Source organism: Calliphora vicina, chromosome 1 (assembly GCF_958450345.1).
Source record: "Calliphora vicina chromosome 1, idCalVici1.1, whole genome shotgun sequence".
NCBI lineage: Eukaryota > Metazoa > Arthropoda > Insecta > Diptera > Calliphoridae > Calliphora > Calliphora vicina.
This window is the reverse complement of record NC_088780.1, coordinates 95,093,113-95,117,408: the sequence shown is the minus strand read 5'-3', so window position 1 is coordinate 95,117,408 and position 24,296 is coordinate 95,093,113. Positions and strand designations below refer to the sequence as shown.

Genomic DNA, 24,296 nt, shown 5'->3' with positions numbered 1-24,296 from the left:
GAAGCAGGAAGGCACTTGTTTGAGGGTCTGCTTTTAGCAGCTCTGGGTTGATGTTGTCAGGTCCTGGAGCCTTGTGGTGTTTAAGGGCGCAAATAGCGTTTGCTATTTCGGTTATAGTGGGGGAGGTTGTGGGTATGTCGTCCCTTTCGATGTGCCGAGTGCAGTTACATAATGGTTGGGGTATGTGCACGTCCATTGACAACATGTTGGAGTAGTGGTGTACCCAGATATCTAGCTGTTTGGGATTCTGCATCCGATCCTGGAACTGGGGCTGCCATCACGTTTATATAGCGAGCCGCTTGTTATAAGATCCGACGCTCGCTTCCTTCTAACATGAGGGACAGTCGCTGGTAGTTTTTGGCAATTGGTTATTTGAAGGCGCCAATTACTCGCCTTGACGTTCCAAGTATCATAGGCACTCAGAACTTGGTAGGAGTCCGGCGCCACCCTCTGAGACTCTCCACTCGGAACCGCTGATTGTCCGCGACTGCCATGGCAGCTGCTCCGCATATCTACGGAACTTTCCACTATCCGCAACCTGTGGACGCGCCCGGTAGCTTCCTTAGGTCGTGGAATGAACTCACTTGAATAAGACCATAGATCTCAATTTCGTGCATTGCTCAATCCATTCCCGACGGCGGGAATGGATTTTATCATAATATTAATTTATGTCTAAGGCGACGAAAAAATTTGTCTGTAAAAACACTTCAATTATTCAGAATATTATTTATGAAGTAAGATATGAAACATCAAATTTAAGTTACTCATTGAATTGTTCATTCTTTCTCATCCTAATTTCTTTCGGAAAATTTAGAATAACAATTCCAACTTGTATTTCTAGTTGATATGATGGCGAATGATGCTTCGAATTCATTCGAGTGCCAAATTTTTTTGTTAATTTATTTATAAAAAATACCCATATATTCAACTGATATTTAATTTCATATTAATTTGCACCGGCTGCCGCGGTCTTAAGGTTATCTTTTCAAGAACAGTGATCAAATGTACTCAACATTTCATCGAACTAATCGACAAGAGGCTTTTATAAAAGTTTGTTAAATTATGCGGTTATCCAATCCTTTTTAAAGTAACATTTTCAAACAATAACCACTGCCTAATTCTTGTGATTAATTTAATGATAATCTTACAACTTTCACAACACCATTCTGAAGGAATTGATCAAACAAAAGATGAATTAATAATTTTTTTTTTACCAGACATAACATTTTATTAAAACCTTAAAATTCCATCGTTTTAGAACTCTGCCCAAGACTTAAAGCCAATAGGTTTTATTTTCTTTTCAACAAAAAAAAAACACAAAAAATATAAGAATTTATCCGTAAGATGTTTAATTTGAATGTGTGGTTCGCATCTCGATATATATTCAAAATGTATATTGAACCTTTAAAAAAGTAAAAACAAACAAATTACTCAAAAACTTTTTCAAGAGTTAATTTAGTATAGAGATGAACAACAAAATAAAAATGTGTTCAAGGCAATTATCTCAAAAAAACACACAAAATTAACTGTATGAAAAAATAAGATGAAGAAAGAAAAACAAATTCATTGATTGACGGTTCTTAGGAACACAATGAAGGATGGCTCTTCAAATGAAATGTACATTTTTGAAATTAAATTAATTTTTAAATATGTACTCGCATTTTTAAAATTAAGCAATTTTAGTTTTTTGCCGGTTTTCAAAATATTACTCATGTATTTGATATGGAAAGTTCTTAGAAATTAACAAAGTTAATTTATAATAATTTACACTTTTTTATTTCCCAGAATTTATTGAAAATTTTCACAAGTGTTTATTTATTAATTTGCATACAATTGGCATTGATTATTTAATTTAATTATTCTATCATAATATTTTACAACTGTTTCGTTGCATTTCTTTTCTTTTCTAAACTCTTAATTAATTAATAAAGAAAATTGTACATCAGTTATTAGTTCATTTGTATTTATTAAATATTTGCTTCTTCTTTAGCATACAGAAATATGTATTTGTTTATTAATTTTATTCAATTTTCACATCTTTCCATATGGTCATGAAATTAACAACTCAAACTCGTATCAGTTTTCAGAATTCAATTCTATTCTATTCTTCCTTTCTTTCACATACAGTGTATTTAACCCTCATCTTTTGGTGACTGTTTCATATCTTGTTTTTAGTCAATCGTGTAGTGTTTTTTTAACGTAACTTTTACAGTTTCGTTTTAAGGGATATGTGTGTGAGTTTTGTGCAATTCTACGTTATAAAGGGATGTTACGATGTCTATGTTAACTTTACATTACCATGTTAAAGTTGTCGTAAAGTGAAAGCATTTCCCCTGTTTTCTCCGAATGCTGTACAATTTCCAAATCATATGATGGTAATTTAACAGGACTGTCAACATTAAGTAAAGGATTATGTTCTTGTTATTGTATAAAATTGGTCAGCTTTTTACAAACACAATGTTCTTTTTTACGATTACTCAATGATACAACTGACAGCAATACAACAAAGATCTTATGGGAAGATCCTAACAGCTATACAAAATAATTTCACGTGATTAAGATTCTTTCAGAATAAAATAATAAGAAGAATCTGACCTCCAGCTTTAAGAAATAAAAAAGGCTTTTAAGACATTAACTCCATTGAATAGAAAAAACGTTAACGGGAAGAGGTACTGCTTCCAAAACCTTCCGGAGTATATAGACTATTGCATTCCTGAACCCTTTTTGACATAGAACCTCAACTGCTTTGAAGCGCCATATACTCCTTGGTATAAGCCTAGTACTCTGTTCATATATGAGAGAGTTTGTCTACATCGAGGACTTTGAGGATCTCGACCAGGATCTCCGTAGTACTAGAACTGAACTAGAACTGAACTATAACTGAACTAGAACTGAACTAGAACTGAACTAGAACTGAACTAGAACTGAACTAGAACTGAACTAGAACTGAACTAGAACTGAACTAGAACTGAACTAGAACTGAACTAGAACTGAACTAGAACTAGAACTGAACTAGAACTGAACTAGAACTGAACTAGAACTGAACTAGAACTGAACTAGAACTGAACTAGAACTGAACTAGAACTGAACTAGAACTGAACTAGAACTGAACTAGAACTGAACTAGAACTGAACTAGAACTGAACTAGAACTGAACTAGAACTGAACTAGAACTGAACTAGAACTGAACTAGAACTGAACTAGAACTGAACTAGAACTGAACTAGAACTGAACTAGAACTGAACTAGAACTGAACTAGAACTGAACTAGAACTGAACTAGAACTGAACTAGAACTGAACTAGAACTGAACTAGAACTGAACTAGAACTGAACTAGAACTGAACTAGAACTGAACTAGAACTGAACTAGAACTGAACTAGAACTGAACTAGAACTGAACTAGAACTGAACTAGAACTGAACTAGAACTGAACTAGAACTGAACTAGAACTGAACTAGAACTGAACTAGAACTGAACTAGAACTGAACTAGAACTGAACTAGAACTGAACTAGAACTGAACTAGAACTGAACTAGAACTGAACTAGAACTGAACTAGAACTGAACTAGAACTGAACTAGAACTGAACTAGAACTGAACTAGAACTGAACTAGAACTGAACTAGAACTGAACTAGAACTGAACTAGAACTGAACTAGAACTGAACTAGAACTAGAACTGAACTAGAACTGAACTAGAACTGAACTAGAACTAGAACTGAACTAGAACTAGAACTGAACTAGAACTGAACTAGAACTGAACTAGAACTGAACTAGAACTGAACTAGAACTGAACTAGAACTGAACTAGAACTGAACTAGAACTGAACTAGAACTGAACTAGAACTAGAACTGAACTAGAACTGAACTAGAACTGAACTAGAACTGAACTAGAACTGAACTAGAACTGAACTAGAACTGAACTAGAACTGAACTAGAACTGAACTAGAACTGAACTAGAACTAGAACTGAACTAGAACTGAACTAGAACTGAACTAGAACTGAACTAGAACTGAACTAGAACTGAACTAGAACTAGAACTGAACTAGAACTGAACTAGAACTGAACTAGAACTGAACTAGAACTGAACTAGAACTGAACTAGAACTGAACTAGAACTGAACTAGAACTGAACTAGAACTGAACTAGAACTGAACTAGAACTGAACTAGAACTGAACTAGAACTGAACTAGAACTGAACTAGAACTGAACTAGAACTGAACTAGAACTGAACTAGAACTGAACTAGAACTGAACTAGAACTGAACTAGAACTGAACTAGAACTGAACTAGAACTGAACTAGAACTGAACTAGAACTGAACTAGAACTGAACTAGAACTGAACTAGAACTGAACTAGAACTGAACTAGAACTGAACTAGAACTTGAATGAAGTAGAATCGATCTAAGTTACTAACTTTTTCTTACTACTTCTTATACTTATTTCTACTAAAACCTAAGAAAAGAAAATTTAAGCTATTGAAATGGTAAACAAAATGTTACTTTTGTGCTTTAAGTTATCAATAGTTGTCTAGAAAGCTTCATAAGTATGAAATTATAACAAAGTACAAGACACATAAAATACTGCTCCCCCTCAAAATTCCCTTAACATTAACACTAAACCATTTCCCCTCATTCTGTTAAGTATACCGTTATAATAACTTAAAAATGTTAAAAGCACACATACGAAAAACGGAAAAACACCTCCAATCTATATAGAATTTACAGTTAAGGCACACTAACACAAAATATTCTCGCTCTCTCTTGCACTAATACAACCAAATAAAATAATCAAAACAGAGAATAAATGAAAAAGCACACGTTCACACAAACTCCACCAAAAACTAATGATAATTAACGTAAACATATCAACAATTTTTAAATACAAAACAAAAAGAGAGCAAAATTGTATACAGAGCGACAGACATAAAATGTATCTGTAAAAAAAAAAATAACGATAATAAACGAGAGTTGTATTCGGTCGTATCTAAAAGAAAACGTCCCTTTGAAATTGTTGATGCTGCTGAGATGTGTGTGAGTGAGAATTTTGGTTTGATGATGATTGTAATAATGATGATGATGATGTTGTTGTAGTAGTTGCTGTTACTTTTTGTACTCTTGGGTGAGATACTTTTACTAACTGTATAGGTACGAATGTGTGTGTTGAAGAAGAGTTGTGATATTTTTGTATGAAGGAAGTGTATGTGTGGCGGTGTGTTTGAATATGAGCAGCAAAATAACAACCCATATTCTTACATCTTTCCATCCATCCATCCAGTCAACCAGCCAGCCACCAGAGAAGACTAGAGTAAATTTTATCCGTACATGTGTTCAAAAGTGAGTGTGGCTGTGTTTTTGTAAATACAAATAAAGAGGGTCGTTTTTATTTTCCTCTTTGGTTTTTTTTCTGCGTTATACGTAAAAGAACACGGATATACACACATGTAGACACGGCATGGACGGACGGACGTACAACCCAACAAGAGTTTATTTGAAATAATATTATATTGAGTTTTTGTCAGAGTTCGTTCGTTCGTTTCAGTCACAAATGCAACGGTAAAAATTGGAATTATTTTGTCGCGTACAAACGTGTTTTAACAGTAGCGAACTGAACGTCGCGGCGAAAAGACACGCGCTGTTCTTCTTCACACTAGACAAAATTTCAGAACAAAAATTTATAAAAACAAAAAGAATTTAGAATTTACCAAAATAAACAAACACCACAACAAATTATTATAATACAAACATAAAAAAAGAAAGAAAATTATTGAAAAATTCAAGAATATTTTGAAACGTGAAAAAAAGAAAAAATTTTTAAAGTTTTCAAAAAGTATTTTAAAAAAATATAAACAAAAATTCTCTAAAACAAGTGAAAATATAAACAGAGTGTAAATACCTACATAAGTTAAATAAATTTCGCAAAAAAAAAAAACAAAAATATTGAAATTTATACAACAAAAAAAAATAAAAGAAACTTAAACAAAAACCTAACAAAATTTGGATTATTTAATTAAAACACACAAAGTTACTACAAAGTGTTTAAGATGTCTTCTCAAAATATTGAGATAAAAGCTTTAACACAAGCTTGAGCTTATTGATATGGAAAATATTCGATTTCATTTATTGAATATATTGTGATTTCAATTGTGAAAATACAAAGTAGAAGAGTGAAATTAAACAAAAAATAAGTTTTTTTGTTGAATTTTGTTTAATAAATTATAAAAAAATATCAACAAATTACTACAGCAAACACCATTCCAATGTTGTCCTGTTTGGTGCCGTCGTCAACATCACGTTTTGGTCAAGAGGATAATATTATCAATCAAAGTATGCCCTCATCGCCAGCATTCACCATGCAATGTAAGTATCTATTTAGCAAAACAAAATTTCATTAATTGTTAGGAATTGTAGGGAATTTTATAAATATTTCTATTTAAAGCTTGCTTTCAAACTTAAATTTTTTTCTTTCAAAACCCAATATGTTAGAAATATTTAGATTAATGGCTTTAGAAACGAATTTGTTAGTTAGGCTGTGTTTCAAAGTTGTAATCTTCTTAAAAATTTCATTCGCTTTGAACAATTTAACAGGTTTAAGTTTATTTTCAAAATTTTAATTGGATTTGAAATAAGTTTTTCGTAACAACAAAAATATTTTTCGCATGAAAAAAAATGTTCATAGAGTTCTTTCCGTCGATTGTTTTCAATGTTTTACTGTTTTCTGAGATTGTAAAACAACTTTACCTCTTAAAGACTTTTGAATTCAAATAATTTTGATATTCCGAAGGTAAGCACTTGGAAAATTTAGCTCTTAACACTTTTATTCAAGAATAATTATCGACTTTTATGTTAAACATAGTTCATTTTAATCTTTTTAACTTTAGAAATTCAAATTCTTGTGGATTTGAGTGAAAAATTAACTTGAAAAGTACTATTTAACTAATTTTGTTAAATTCAGTATTAGCTGTTTAAATAACGCCCTTATAAAAGGGGCGTGGTAAGCTATATTTTTTTAATTTAATACCTCAAGTCATAATTATCTTGGTAAGCAATAGAAAATAGTACTAAAAATAAAAAAAATTCAATTATGCTAAAATAAAGTCTATTTGAATCAATATAAAAGTCCTTATTTTTCTTCAAATGTGATATTTATTTTATCATCTACACATAGGTTAAACTTTTAGTATTGACATGACAAAGTTTTAGCAAAATCGTAGCAAAAATACCAAAATAAAGAGTAATTGAAAAAAGTACGAAAAATATAAATTTTAATTATACTAAAATCAACTTATCTTGTATCAACTGAAAATTTTTTATTTTACTTTGAAAGTACTTGTTAAATTTGCACCCACAAATAACTAAAGTTTTCATTAGGTTCAGGTGACAAAGTTTGAGTCAAATCCCAGTTAAAGAACCAAAGTTATGAACAAAACAAAAAAGATGTTAATCTTAATATGTTCAATTTCATTTCATTTTTTCTGTAACAAATAAAATTTACAATATTACAACACATATTCTTCAATCATTCATAAATTTTATTTAATTTTCTAATTGAATTGTAAAAAATCTTACAACAAGTCATTACAAACCTCAAACGAATTTCATTACATATTCAACAAATGTTTTAATTCATTTAATAAAACATTTAACAAATTTGTTTCAAAACGTTTGCAAGAAATGAAAAATATTATTTGAACAAAAACAAAATAAAAATTTTAATGTGTCGCCAGTATAAAAATGAGGCGTTGCTAAATAAAAATTCTTAATATTATATGTTTTTTTCTATTTTGAACAATAAAAAAAATAAATAAGCAACACCAACATTTTTAACATAAAACAAATTGTGAAAAATTTGGCCAATTAGATTGAGCAAAAAAAGATGGCGCTAAAAATTATAAAAATAAATTTATGAAATAACACGATTTTATAATTTTTTTTTTTAATATTTTAGTGAATGTTAAATGTATAAAACAAAAATTGATAGATAAACACCAACAAATATTAACTTTTATTGAAATAAATAAATAATATAACTTAAACTTATAAAGAGGAAGTTTAGCTAAACTTTAGTTGGTGATTAAACTTGGTTTAAACTTTCTTTCATTCATTGTATTTTTATTGGCTGCTTAGTGCAAACGATTAGGCTAAGGCTTGGTTTAACTTTGTTTATTGGTTAAACATGGTTTAAACTTCAAATACAGTTTCAACTCAATAACTTAATATTATTTTTGTTAAGTTTATGTGTGAAACCAGAACAAACTCATGTTATGTTGAGAAAAGTGAAAAATCCTGAAAACTATTACACCAATTTCAAATTTTGACTGAATTAAGTTCGACTAGTCCAATGAATTGAATGCTACTTGACATCCTTAGAGCATAAATTATATTATAGAAGACCTATAGATTGAAAAATAAAAGCTTATTCACAAAATATCTATAGTTAAGCATAAGGAAGTATGTACTAAAATTAAATATTTTTAATTTCATTGAAAAAAATAATATTAAATCATTTTTACTTGAAAGGAGCAATAGAAACCTTAGCTTAAGTATTAATTAAGTAAATAGTAAAATTCCACTCCAATCATAACATTAGTACCAAAGTTATGAACATTCAAAAAAAGTACTAAAATAAAATAATTTCAGTTTTGATATGAAATAAAGTTTATGATTAAATTTTATTAAAATCAAAATTTTTCAAATATTGCGAACATATTTAAAAAGGATAAAAATCATTAGTTTAAATATTACTTAAATAGCTCTTTTTCAGTTTAATACTTGAAATATTACCATAGTTAAGAACATTTAAAAAGTACTAAAATTAATTATTCTAAAATTTCTGTAATATTATCATTTTGCTAATATTACTTAATTAAAAGGCGAAAACATAAACTAATTGCTTTGCAGTTAATAGTTTAAGTATTAAGTTTTTATTTAGCCAATTTCTAACTTTAATACCAAAGTTAGGACCATTAGAAAAAAAGTACTAAAATTACATGTTCTCAGTTATACTTAAATAATAATTTGGCAAATATTCCTTAATTAAAAATGGCAATCTACTTAAATTTATTTGCAATTTATAGTTAAAGTGTTACTTATGTTAGCATCCAAATTTTAGACAATTTCTAGCATTACTAACAAAGATATAAACATTAGAAAAAAGTACTAAATTTTAAAATTTTTAAAATCAAAATTAAGTTTATTTTTTTTAAATTTAAAATAAAAAATGAAAAATAAATGCAGTTGTTTGCAATTAATAGTTTAAGTGTTAAGTATTTCATTCAAAAAGTTTCAGCCAAGTCTTAGCTATAGTACTAAAGTTAGGAGCTTTAGAAAAAAGTACTCAAATTAAATGTTGTTAATTATGTATATTCAAATCATGATTTTTAAAATATTACTTATGGCAAAATAGTTAAATTTACTTGCAAATAATAGTTAAATTGTTAATTATAATTACAGACAAAATTTCAGCTAATTCCTAGTATTAGTACCAAAGTTAGGTACATTAGAAAAAGGTACTACACTTTAAAAGGTACTAATATTTAAATACACTAATATCTAAATTTTTAAATAATTTAAACAAAATAAATTAAATAAATTTGTTTGCAGTTGATAGTTAAAGTGTTAAGTATTTATATTTAAAAATTTACAGCCATTTACAGCTAACTTTAGTACCAAAGTTAGGAGCATTCAAAAAAAGTACTAAATTTAAAAATTTAACATTTAATTCAAAATTAGTTTTCTCTTTGTCTTAAGGTGATTTAGAACTAAAACATAATTTTAGTTCTAAAACAATTGTACTTAAGGTACCATTTAGGTACTTTTAAGAATTCTGGGACTTTTTTTTAAATAACAGCAAAATCCTAGTTATCATAACAAAATTATAAGCAATAGAAAATTTTTTTTAAAATTTTTGTTTATTTTTCCCTACACTTTATTAAAAATTCTTTTATTTTGTTCAAAAACCTTTCAAATTTTGCTGAAATATAAAAATTGTAAACATTTTTTTGTTTGCAATTAACCCACAACTTTTGTTTATTTTCTTAAAAATATCAAACAATTACATTTCTTTCCTAGTCTGCTTTATGAATTGAAATTTGATGCATTATTTTTGTTATTGTTTAAAAAAAGAAAACAAAGAAGCGGTTTATTTTTGAGGCTCAGTTGAAAGTAAAAAAAAAAGTGTGTTGGTTGGTGGTGAATCAAATAAGAAGAAAAAGACGATGATGGTGGTTTAAGGTGAATTTTATTTGATATTTTTAAAACAGTAAATAAAGCAAAGCAACCTAATACTTATACTTATATGCCAGTATTAAATAATGTAGGTGTAAAATAAAGTTGTCAATTTCATAAAAACAATCCGACCACCCCTGTTGATTCAGTTTTCTAAATAATTCGTTATTTATTTTTAATGAATGAATATTTTTCTGCAAAAAGAGTGTTTAATCAATTCATTTGAATATTGTAGAAATCATTATAGCAAAAATATAAATATTTTTATTGTAATTTTGAGTGCATTAACGTTTATTTTCTTATTTAAGAGATAACAAAATGTTTGTTTTAATATTTAATAAGCAAATTAAAAACAAATAGAAAAAACGTTTTAATAATATAAAAAAACTAGGTTGAGTCATTGGGAAATAATAAAGCGCAGTTTTTTATATTAAAAGGGAAAATTTAAATAGGAAAAATCCCCTTCCTGTATTTACCCAACAAATTAGTACAGATTAAACTCTAGAACTACCTGTCTACCACAAAACAAACCCCTAAATTTGTTCGACTCTTGACATTCATTTAAGCCACACTTATCACTCACACCTTAAGACAGACAGACAGACTGAAACATGCGCATGTGAACAGGTTTTCCTTTGTTTTGTTTAATGTGAATGGCTACTGTTACACCTTTATCTTATTCAAACGCTACAGGTGACTACAGCAGGTAGATGGATAATAGTAGTACAAGTTGAAAAGTCACTCAGTCAGTCATTATTATCAATGGGTTTTTTTCTTTGTGTGGAAAAAGCAAATGGCTGAAAACCACAAGTATTTATATGAAACAAAAGGTGTGTCTTATTTTAAGTGGTTATCAGTTGCAATAAACAAATAAATAATCACAATGACTTGGGTTTTTTCACAAAAATGTAATTGTAAATACAAGATAAAGAAATTATTTAATTAATAAGGGTTTATAAATAATTATAATACAAATTATGAGGATTTATTAATTGATATTATTTGTGGTGAAATACCCATTTAGTTACAATCATTTGCAATTAGAATTACGAATAACTTAAAAGCACTATGGATATTTCGGGAAATTTCTTAATTTCGAAAATGGTTTTACAAAAATTAATCAGTTTTAAAACGTTTAATTGAATAAAAATAATTATATGACTTAAATTTATATATAGGAAGTTTAGTTCGACTTTATTTAATGGTTAATCTTGGTTTAAACTTTATTTGTATTGTATAGTTAAACATTGTTTAAACTTGTTTTAGATTATATGTTTAAATGAGCTGCAAACTCTAGCTCTAGTTTAATTTGTCAAAAAATAAGAGAACTCAGGATTAGTTTAACTTTATTTGCTAGTTAAGTGAGGCTTAAATTTAAAATACTATTTTAAGAACTAACTTAACTACAAATTAACGCTATTAGTTAAAGTCTTAAATATTTTGTGCTATAAATATTTTTTGTGCTTAAAATACACACTTCTGTTTAAAACAAATATTAAGCATAAAGTACCATTTTGGTACTTTTTGGAAATTGTTAGAAATCTCTTATAAAATAAAGCTTATAAAGTGTTTTTGAGAAGCAATTTGTACTTAAACAAAAGTTAGTTATATAAATAGCAAGTTAGCAGAGCCATGCTAATAAAAGTACCCAAGTTATGGCTAATAGAAAAATAGTACTAAATTTTCAACTTTTAAAAACCATGAGTATATAACTAGCAAATTTTAAATGATATTTGGAGAAAAGTACCAAAATTATGAGCAATTGAAAAAAAGTACTAAATTTCAAGTTTTTTAGATTTCACAAAAACATTATTTTTTAAAAAAAAATTACAAATCTAGAAGGATTTTAATTCATACATAGCTAAATTTCAGTGATATTCTAACAAAATTACCCAAGTTATGGCTAATAGAAAAAAAGTACTAAATTTTCAACTTTTCAAATTTAACAAAACCATGTTTTTTTCCGTAACTTACAAAACAAGATGCCTTTTAGTATATAAATAGCAATTTTTAAATGATATTTGGAGAAAAGTACCAAAATTACGAGCAATTGAAAAAAAGTACTAAATTTCAAGTTTTTTAGATTTCACAAAAACATAATTTTTTTTAATAAATTACAAAACTAGAAGGCTTTTAATTCATACATAGCAAACTTCCAATGATATTCTAACGAAAGTACCCAAGTTATGTTTAATAGAAAAAAAGTACTAAATTTCAAGATTTTTTAAATTTTATAAAAACATAAATTTTTTGGTAAATTATGAAACTACATAGTTTTTAGTACTTAAATAGCTAAATTTCAATGATATTCTAACAAAAGTGTCAAAATTGTAAGCTACTAAAAAAAGTACTAAATTTCAATTTTTAAAAATTTTTTAAAATCGATTATTTTTTTATAATTTAAAAAACTACATGGCTTTTAATAAAAAAGCTGAACATTTTTAGAGATATTTTATTAAATTTACTCAAAGTTATGAGCAATTGTAAAAAAGTACTAAACTTCAGGATTTTCAGATTTCACAAAAAAATATAATTTTTAGTAAATTACAAAACTTGATGGCTTTTAGAGTATAAATAGCAAATTTTTAGCAAAAGTACCAAAAAAAAGTACTAAATTTTTCTTATTTTACAAAAATATGTAGTTTTCAGTAAATTACAAAACTATTTGGATTTTATTATTACACATAATTTTCAGTAACAAAAGTACCAACGTTATGTTAATAAAATAGAAAAAAATTACTAAATTTGAAATTTTTAAACTTTTTAAAAAAAAAAAAATATTTTTTAGTGAATCTCAAATCTAGAGCGCTTTTAGTACATAAATAGCAGTGATATTTTAACAAAAAATCCAAAGTTATGATTAATAGAAAAAAGTATTAAATTTTTTTATTAACTAAACTTTTCAGTAAATTACAAACAATGGAGATATTTCCCTTTTAAAAAGCTTTGGCTATAATAAAAAATCATGATGAGGTAGGTGCATTTTGCTATTCTACTCCCTTTTTTAAAAAAAAAAATTGATAAGACTTTTAGTTAACTTAAATTATTTTGACAGAATTTCTATCTTGTGTTTTAAGTTAAATTAAAATTAATTAATTTTTAAACTATTTCATGAAATAATTTATTTAAATATATAAATTTCTAAGAAAAATTGTGTTGAGAAATTTTGCTAATTTCTTTATTTTTTTTCGTAACTTAAAGTATTTATCACCTTTCAGTTTTGTACATTTTCTGACTTTTTTTTGCGGCTGCATATTTTTCAGTAAATTTATTTTTCTGTCCACCTTTTTCTAATATTTATAATATTAAATATTTTGTTGTGGTTGTTGCTTGTGTTGTAAAACAATTTCTTGTGTTTATTTATTAAATTTTTTGTGTTTTGCTGCTCATATTTTACAAATTATTATTTGCTTGTTAAAAGTCATAAACACTACATCATTTTGAAAATTGTACTACAACAACAGCAATAAACACTTGGTGGCTAAAATACTCTCTAAGATGTAAAGTAAACTAGTACTATTTGTTCACGCCTAAAACTAATTTTCTTAAACACACACTACTCCTCTTTAACAAATTAAAATGAAACACAAAAACAAAATAACACTTAATTTTTATTAAAAAATTGAAAAATTTATTAAACTTTACACCAACAAACAAACAAGTGAAGGCAGCTAGATAGATTTTTATAAACAAAACATAAATGTGTCAGTGATGAAAACTCATCATCATTTGCTTAAGTTTGAAAAAACATTTTCAAAATTTTAGCTAAATGGAAGGTGTGAAAAAGATGTTTGTGTAAAAGTAAGATTTTATTTTAATTGGAGGTAAATTATATTCCTGAAATTCACCTTGTTTTTTGAACAAATTTTCAAACTAACAAACGTATTTATTTAATTTGAATTTGTTACAAATGTGAGATTTTCCCACAAGATTAATTGCTTATGTCCACGCTTTAGAAGCTGACAAAAAATCAGTTTTATGTGTGTATTCCATGCAATGCAAGAATTTTAAAATGTTGCTGCAAGATTTAAATAAATCTCTAATAGGGGGTTTGCGCTGTACCTTAAGGCATTAATTTAAATACTCTTTTGCCATGAGTGAGTGAGTGTGTGTCTGCTAACTTGTCAAGTTTTTATATTTTCTAAATCTATTTTGAATTTCTGTTTTGTTTTTTAAAAAAATTATAATTTATGGGCGTTTTAGTAGGTGTATAACAAAAGCAACAGCAACAAAACAACAATGACAATCATAACATTTAGTAGACATTTAGTATTTCAAATTAAAGCAGAGGTACCCTTAATAAAACACACACACACACAAACAACATGAAATAAGTCTAAACAAATTTAGAGAAAAACAGATCACCTCATATGTAATCGATCAAAAACCACTACGAAACAGCTCGAGCATTACGTTGAACATTCAAAACCGCCCCCTCCTTCTGCTACTTCTGATCTTAAAGCAACAACAACAAAACTTAATTCACTAATTTGTTTTACAGGTTTTTTTCAAATATATTTCTGATTTTGATTTTGATTTTTGTTTGTGGTACATTAAGCACTGAATGCTAATTTTTCGTTGTCTTGTTTTATTTGTTCTATTTGTTATTTTTTTTTTCTATTTTGAAAAAACATTTTTTCGAGTGTAATTTTTTTTTTGTCCGTTTTTGTTTCCTAAGGTTTTTAATGTCAATGGGCAGCTGTTTGTAAAATAGATCGAAACACTTTCTATTCTCTCACACACACAATTACACATGCATATATTTCTCTAAGATATTAATTGGTTCGTGCTAAATGCAAAATAAATGTTCTTTTTTTCTTGCTGTCTTACGAAATCTTTATTTTTTTTCCATAAAAAAATCCCCTCTTGTCATAAATCAAAAATACTACAAAAACAGCAGCATCACGAAAATTATTAATACAATAATTTAGACAAAATATTTAAAAGATTTACCTCAACATCGATTTGTGTCTGACAAAAAAAAAATGAGAGAAAAAATTTGAGTATTTGAAAATCAAAATATTTGAATTGTATTGAAAAAGTTGAGAATTTTACAAGATTTACGTTAAAGATTTAATTAAATTTAAAGCAATTTTTGAAATAAATTTTTTTTTAAAGAAAATCGAAATGGGAGGAGCTTTAAACTCATTTTAAAGAAAACTCAATTGTCTTTTTCTTTTTTTTTTGGGGGTTTTTTAGGATTTTGTAAAAAATAAAACATAAAACGATTTGAAACGCAAATTTCAAATAAATCTGGGGATTTGTTCAATAAAAAAAATTCAAATTCAAATAAAAAAAAAATTTCAAATATTGAAAACAATTGAAAAAAAATATTTGTCTAACTTTTGGCCCTAAAAAAAGAGAATTGCTGCTTAAAGCTTAATTAATGATGTATAAAGACTGACGATTGAAGAACTTACTAAGCTGTATTAAAACTTACAAATTAAGCACAATTAAAGCTATATAAAGACCTATGATTGAAACTTAACTAAGACTATCTAAAGATCTACGATTAAAGCTTAACTTTCTAAAGAACTACGATTGAAGCTTAACTAAGACTATCTAAAAACCTACGTTTAAAGCTTATCTAAGCTTTAAAGCTTATTTAAGACTATCTAAAGATCTTTGATTAAATCTGTATAATAAAGCTTAACTAGGAATATATACGATTAAAGCTTAATTAAAGCTTTATAAAGATCTACAAATGGGACTATCTAAAGACGTATTATTCAAGCTTAACTAAGACCTACGTATAAAGCTTAATTAGACTGTCAAAAAGATAAAAATGTAAGCATAAGTAAACCTTTTTATACTCTCTACGATTGAAGCATTACTAAGGTAATATAAAGACGTATGATTTAAGCTTAATTTAAAGCTTAACTGAGTATGCAAAAACCTACTTTAAGGCTATGTAAAGACCTAAGGTTAAAGCTTAACTAAAACTATCTAATGATCTACATTTAAATCATATCTTATGATCTACGATTAAAGCTACATTTAAAGCTTAATTTAGACTCACTAAAAACCAACGATTGAAGCTTAACTAAGACTATCTAAAGATCTTTGATTAAGTCTCTATAATGAACTGCAATTAAAGCTTAACTATGAATATTTAAAGACCTATGATTAAAGCTTAATTAAATCTGTATAAAGATCTACGAATAAAGCTGTATAAATATCTATGACTGAAGTTTAACTAAGGCTATGTAAAGACCTAAGCTTAAAGCTTTCTTAACACTATATTTAAACCTGACTAAATCATATTTTAAATTTATCAAAAGTATTAAACAAATTTTGAAACTAAATTTTTCTAATTTCTCTTTTATAAAATATTTAGAATCCCAGCTAACTTGTAGCTAAAATTTTAAATAAAATTTAAAAATTTGTCTTAATCTCTCGCACATGTATTTAATATTTCAAGTTAATATATTATCATTTTTCTATTAAGAAAAAAATTTATTAATTTTCCATTTCAAAAGGTGTTAATGTTGTTTTATTTATTTATTTTTTTCTTTAAATTAAAAAATTTTGCCTCATTTTTCTTGTGTTTTATTAATTTATTGTGAAATTTATGTATTTTTATTCCAACAAGTTTTTTCATTTAAATAAATCATAAAAGCTTTAAGTGTTTTTGGTTGTTTTATATTGATTACTCTAGTATACATTTCTTCAAATGATTTCAAATATTTTTTATCAGAAAAAAAATTTAAAAATTTAAAAAAAAAATTATAAGAATTTTTGTGGGAAATTTATGTATCTGTTTTGTTTAAAATTTAAGGCATCTAAAAAAATAAAATTTTTAATAATTTTGAGGGTCATAACAAGTAAAAAGCAAAGAAATTTTTAAAATAAAAAGGGATTTCTTCAACAAAACTATATTTTTTAACCGAAATTTCGAAAATAATTAAAATTTTCAAAATTGTTTTTAAATATTTAAAAGTTTTAACGACAATTTTTTGTAAATTATCTAAAAATTAATTAATTTCCTTTGATTTACACAAATTTTAATTTAAATTTTTTGTTATTTTTTCAAAAATTTTGGGTCAATCTAGAAATTTTAAAATAAAAAGGGATTTTTTTCTGAAATTTTAAAACTTATTAAAATTCTGAAAATTGTTTTTAAATATTTAAGAGTTTTAAAGACAAATTCTTGTAAATTATCCAAAAATTAATAAATTTCCTTTGATTTTCAAAAATTTAAATTTAAATTTTTTGTTATTTTTCAAAAAATTTTGGGTCAATCTAGTTTGTATTAAACCTATTTAAAAATAAATTAAAACATTTTTATTTCAATTTCAAAATTTATGTTGACTACGTCCCGGTTTTATGATGTTTTTTTATTGAAATATACTCTGGTAAAATTTTATGGGAACAACCATAAAAAACCGCTAAAAAAAATAAGCTTAACTAAATCATTCATATATTTGTTTTATTTTTTCAAACATTTTTGCCTCAAATACTTTCAGATTTTCAGGCAATTATCATAAAAAATAAACATTTTCACCTGTTTTCATTTGACAAACATAAATTGTCATAAAAATTAAAGTAAATTCGAAACACACCCACGTTCAAATACTTAAACGCACAAGTGTGTTTTTTTATCAAGACAAAGAGGTAAAGAGGGGATGGAATGTACAATTTGCTTTTGTCTATAATCAAACACCTTTATGATATTATAAAAATCATTTTAATAAATTATAAATTAAAAGAAAAAAAAAATATCAAAAGAAATTTGTTTGAGCAACACAAAGTAGTCATAAATAAACAGAATAACACGCGAAATGGCCACATTGACAACAATTTACTACAAGAAATATGAGCTTTAAAACATTAGAAAGAAGAAAAAAACAAATAAATATTTAGTTAAGACCCCTTTGATATAAAAATAGTAATGATAATAAATAATTAAATTATTAAACAAACAACAATCCCACAGGTAGCTTAGACCTTTGGGAATATTTAAATAAAAAACCTAAAGCAAAATCTTTAAAAGCATATTTCACTAATAGTTTAAGTTAAAAAGCATTTTCTGACATTAAGCTGTCATTAAATTATTAAAAAACTTTTAAATGCCAATGGAATGCTGACATTCTTTTGTCAACAGGTACAAATTAGCAGCAACTGATACCGACCAGCAGCATGAAGGCAATAATAAGTGTTTTAAATTTAGTTTTGACAGTGTTTTACTGTTTGATGTTTCAAACACAAACAAAACCTTGAGGGTGTAAAGAAAATACACAAAATATCTAGATATTCAATATTTTGAATATTTCACAAAGTGCTAGCTAGAGAGAAGAAATGAACCGAAATGTGTAGAAAACAATTTTAAAATATATAAATCATCACAAGGGATTTTTCTCAAAACGTACATAAATTTAAAATATTAACAATTTTTTATAGAAAAAATACTTTTTTATTGTCGCCATAAAAAATGACGCAAAGAGAACATAAAAAAAAAATGTTCCAAATACAACTACAGCAAAAATAATAAACAACAATCTGTTGTTGGTTTTTATTTTTTTTTTTCATTTTGGAAGACATCTCAGTGACGTTGATTTGAGGTTTGGTCAGATGAATAGATAATAATGAAACGTATGTTATGGTTGGTGTTGGTGGTGGCATGTGCACAGGTGATGGAAAACATTGACACAAATTATTATTATTGTTTCATCTCATACACACTTGTAGTTTTAAATAAATAAACAATTATGTTTTATTTGACTGGCTAATATTTGAGACTTTATGCAAAACGTGTATTAATCTAGGCTAATAAATAATTTGTTTAACTAAACAATTTAATAAATTTTGTTATTTTCGGTTGCAACAAAGAGAAATATATATATAAACACCCTTATCTGGGTTGGGGTAGGCGTTTAACGCCATCGACAGTTTCGTATTAGATTAAACAAACAGGTTGCATTTTATCTTCAAATCATTATATCAAACGTTTACGCGATAAAGATGATTGCACAGTGCAACACGAAAAAAAAACATATACAGACACCACTACGTCATAAAAGACCATAAAAAAAGACCCATGTCTCCCAGCTTTGCCCAAAGTCATGAACTTTTTTTATTGGCCCCAAAGATTTGGGGCCTGGGTATCATTTTTGCAAAAAACATATCCTTTTCTCAGGATCATATCTTGCAAACAGTTCGGAATTTTGATTAACTCTCTGAGGCAAAGTTGTAGGCCTTGTCATAAAGAACAAAAATTTTGAATATAAAAAATCAAAATAACTTCATCTTCAAGATGAATATCGCAAAAAATTTGAAAATATTCGAAATATTTTTTTTTAAAGTAGGACTTTTTTTCTTTTTATTTCAATTTACCTCATATTTTACAACTAATGTTTTACTTGATCTTAATGTTTTAAATTCAGAAATTGTTCTTCTCTTAAATTATGCAAAATAGTCTTATTTAGAGACATTAAAGAGGAATGTCTGAACTTTTATTCTTTTTATTTCGATTTACCACAAACTGGAAAATAAAACTCTAAAATTACCCATTCTTCGGTACAAATTGAGGCCAAAAAGTACCTGTATGCATAAGGCACCCGTTTAGAGCCATTTCTACATTACCTTAAACATGAAAGATTTTTTTTCTATTTACCACACTCTTTGAAAGCAAGAGTGAATCTGAAATGTGAATGAAACTTTGAATTTATAATTTTTCGGGAATAAATGGGGCCTGCAAAGTATAAAGTATACATATATTAAATAATTTCTGTGTAACATTTGTTTCTTTTTATTTATATTTATTACACTAATTTAAACTAATTTTTACTCAATATTGATATGTTGACAGTAGAAATGTTGATAAAACTTTCAATTTAGACTTTCTCAGGAACAAATTTTTGATGCAATGGGCCGCAATTTATACCAGAAGCACTTACAGCCTTTTATAATATCTGTAAGACCTTTTAAATTATATTTCCCACAAATTTTAAAAGAAAAATTTTACTCGACCTTGATGTATTAAGAGTAGAAAAGTTGATAAAACTTTAAATTAATAATTCCTGAGGTACAATTGGATGACACTTTTTTCTTTTTATTTCATTTTACCACAAATTTGTAAGACAGACTTTTTAGTCCTCAAAGTATTACAAATTTTATAAATATTACCTTTTCTCTTTCCATTTAATTTCATTATTATTTAGAGTTTTATTTTCCTCTTTTTCATAAAAATCCTTTCCTAAACTCCAATTCTTTTTAATCTCTCTATCTTGAACAAATTCCTGTTCATTTTATTTTTATTTTCCTGTATTCTCTATAAGATTTTCTTATAGCTTACCTTTTGAAAATTAAATCAAAAACAATAAAAACATTAACATATTGAAAACACATGTTTCTACTTACAATTTAAACAAGAATCCAAAGAAAAAAGTACTAAAAAAAACACAAATAAAGGCTCATATACAAAATACAACTAATAATAAGCAAGCACTGCCTTTTTTGCCTGCCTCAAATGATTTGTAATAAAAATCTGTATTTCAAAGTGCATATTTATAGATATTTCCTTCCAACAGTCAACACTTAAGAATTTTCATTTATTTCTCTTTATGCACCTTTATTACTTTTGACTTTACACTGTAAAATATATAAGGAATGATTTGTAAAGTGTAGGTGTAGTAGAGGTTTCATATTCCTATATATAAAATTAAAAGACTCTAGGTAAAATGAGTAGAGTCAGAGGAAATCACCACCAACATATGTGGTCTTCTTGTTCTCCTTCATAGTCTTTACTTCATCATGTGCGTTTTGTTTTCTGTGATTGTTTGAAAAGTGATTCATTTTTAAATGCTTCTTAAAAAGTTTGTATATTTAGTACATTTTTTGTTGTTGTTTCTTGTAGCTGCCATCCATGGTTTTAAATAACTATTTGGAGTTTTTCAAAAGGTGCAAAAAAACGAAATTGTAGTTTGTTTGTTGTCACAGGTCTTGTGTTGCCTGCTGCTGCAGTTGCTAAATGTTGAAGGAGATGTGTGCTGCATTAAATAAAATGAGACTAATTTTAGCTTGAGTCTTTTTTTATATTTTTTTTCGCTGTTGCCTTTGTTCACTTTTACATTTTAAGACAGACATGTCAAGGCATCATGATGTATTATGCATAGAATGAACATTTAAGCATATTGATGGCAACAGCACTGTTTAGGCAAGGGAGAGACCAAAGGAATGGTTGGTTGGTTGGTTGCTTAACTTAAACATTTTCTTATAATAACAATACGATTTTTTCAGTTTAATGAGTGATTGTGTAAAGTGTTTAAAAAATTACATAAGTTGTTTAAAATCAGCTATAAAAAGTGTCCGGTACAACATAAAATGAAATAGTTTTCGGGAATTATAAGAATATTAAATTTTTTTTAAAAATCCTTAAACTCTTAGCTTATACTTAGGTGTATTTCATGGAAATATAACCATATACGGACTGGTACGTGATAAAATACCAAAAAAGAGACCCGTGTCTCCCAGTATTTTTTTAAGTTTTTTGCGATTTTGATCTTGAAGATGAAGTTTTTTTGATTTTATATGTTCACAATGTTTGTTCATTATGACAAGGGCTACAACTTTGCCTCAGAGAGTAAATTCAAATTCCCAACTGTTCGCAAGATATGAGCCTTAGAAAATTATCACTTTTTTGCAAAAATAACACCGAGGCCCCAAATCTTTGGGGACCCATAAAATAAAAAGTGCATGACTTTGGGCAAAACTGGGAGATACAGGTCTTTTATCATGTAGTGGTGTCCGTATATGGTTATATTTTTTCCTGTTGCACTGTGTAGTTGTACCTATTTTAGCTTAATTAAACTACATTTTTTATTTCCCTCCACATTGTTATTAAAACTTTTTCATGAATTGTTATTTAAAACAAATTTTTTATATTATTTTTCTTTATTTTACATTAAAGTAGTGTTTTTTTTTATTTTTATTTTTAAATATTTGTTTTACCTTATAAAGCCTTTTGTATTAATTTCCAAATGAAATGTAACAACAAATTTTATTGGATTTTATTTAACATTTTAACAATTACTGGGCAATTGTGTGAAATTTATAACTATTGTACATTGCTTAAAAAAGAATACACAATATTTACATAAGTTTTTTTTATTTATTTTTTTTTTTTGGAAAAAAAATTCATTTTTTAACTCATACTTTTTTATAATTTTTTTTTATTTCACTTAGTTTAATGCAGGCGTTGCATTGTAGCCTTTGGCAAATGCTTTTGTTTCTTAAAACAACCAAAAATTTTATTTAAAATTAATACCAAAAATAATCACAAAAAACCCAGCAAATATTTTATATCCCCCCTCTCTCTCAATAATAAAAAAAGTAGATACAGCTTAAAATCTTTTGTTAAACTGCCGAAAAAAATGTTCAATGTTTTGTTTTTTTTATTATTTTCTTGTGATGTAGTCTATTTTTTGGGCAAAAAAATATATATTTTATTTCCTGTGAAAGATTTTTTTTTGTTTGTTTTTGGGAGATTTTTACCCAAAAGGTATTTTTGTATTTTTGCATATGTTTCGAGTATGTTTTAACTGAACAGATGAAGTTGGTAGCAATAAAACATTCCATGCAATTTTCAGTTTTACAACTGTTTCAAAAAGTGTAATGCAAAGAGTTGTATTTAAATTTACAATAAGAACAACACCAAATATTGGCAAACAATTTACTTTTTTTTGTTGTGTTTGTAATTTTAAAACCAACCTACAGAGAGAAACTCTCAAAAAAAAAAAAAAAAAAAAAAACAAGGAGGAAAACAAAATGTTGTACATGAAACAATACAAAAATAATTTTCACAAAAGAACTTGACACTCTGTCTCCTGCCCCAATGGATACAAATATATACATACATTGATATATACAACTGTAAAATTGGAATGGAGTCATTTGTTTGTTGGTTTAAGGCTTGACTATTTCGGGGAGTGAGCAAACAGTCAGTCAAGTCAGTTTGTTGATTTTTCTATAGATTTGTAAAAGAACTGCAAATATTTAAACATGAATTTTTTTGTTGTAGAAAGATCTTAACATGATTTATGATTTTTTTTAACATACCTTTAATAATTCAAACAAAAACTATAGAAAAAAACCTTAAATTTGTTGATAAATTTGCTTGTTTTTCAATTAGTTTTGATTAATTTGTTTCCCTCCAAAAACGAAAGACACGAAAACTTTAATTTCCTTTCAAAAAAAAATAACAAATTCACTTGACAACATGTTTTCTTATTAAAGCAAAAATATCACATGTCTGTTGAAGTCTCCAAAAAAAAAACACGTTAGATTTTTGTTTGTCCAAAATTATAGAAAAATATTTATATTGATAAAGTAATAAATAAATTGGAATTAATAAAGCAATGAATTTAAGTAAAATGACTAGCAAAATATTCACAAAACTTTAATAGAAATGTTAGCAATTTAAGCAATATTTATCAGAGGATCACCGAAATTAGCAATTTTAGCATAACAGATACACAGTGAGAACGGTTTCAATTGCCCCAACAAAGTTTACAGCCGATCGGTAGTATCAAGGCGAATTCAAATAAGGTGTACTCGTTAGCACAGCTGATCATTAGCTTCCTTATTATGACAACTTCTACAAAAGTCGTTAAACCGAAGTTCCAGTCGCATCTCGTCTGCCAATTCATCGGCTATACACGATCATCTGATTCAGAGACACTGGGCATTCTTCGGTTAACCTAGATGTCGACAATAAAAAAACACAGCAAGGTTAGGTGACAGTAAATATGCAAATTTCATCAAATATTCGATAATATATAAATTAATAAGAACAAAATTGAAAAAAAAAAATATAAGATTCTGACCGTTATACAAATGCCTAAATTTTGCGGGAAACAATTCTGTGAGAATTAAATAAAATTTCCTAAATAATTCTTTTGAAACCAAATCTTTTCCACTTTAATTTACAAAATGATTAATTTTCCCGAAAATAATCCTATTAAGTTACAATCTCTATTCCATATTTGCTCTACCTCTATATTCCTTTTTTATGAACCCGCATTTATTCCAAATTTTTCTATTCATATTAAATTTTTTCCACGTTTATTGAACTTTATTAAT

At 26.8% G+C, this 24,296-nt stretch overlaps 1 protein-coding gene across 1 annotated transcript in view; it reads left to right on the top strand.

Moving 5' to 3' along the window:
• Window positions 1-5,211: 5,211 nt before the first annotated feature.
• The window catches only part of zfh1 (Zn finger homeodomain 1), a 39,558-nt gene continuing 20,473 nt past the window's right edge, over window positions 5,212-24,296 (top strand). The window contains exon 1 of the mRNA XM_065515182.1: window positions 5,212-6,350. Within this exon, the coding sequence (XP_065371254.1) occupies window positions 6,251-6,350 (100 nt within the window). The 5' untranslated portion in view covers window positions 5,212-6,250. The remainder of the gene's footprint in view (window positions 6,351-24,296) is intronic.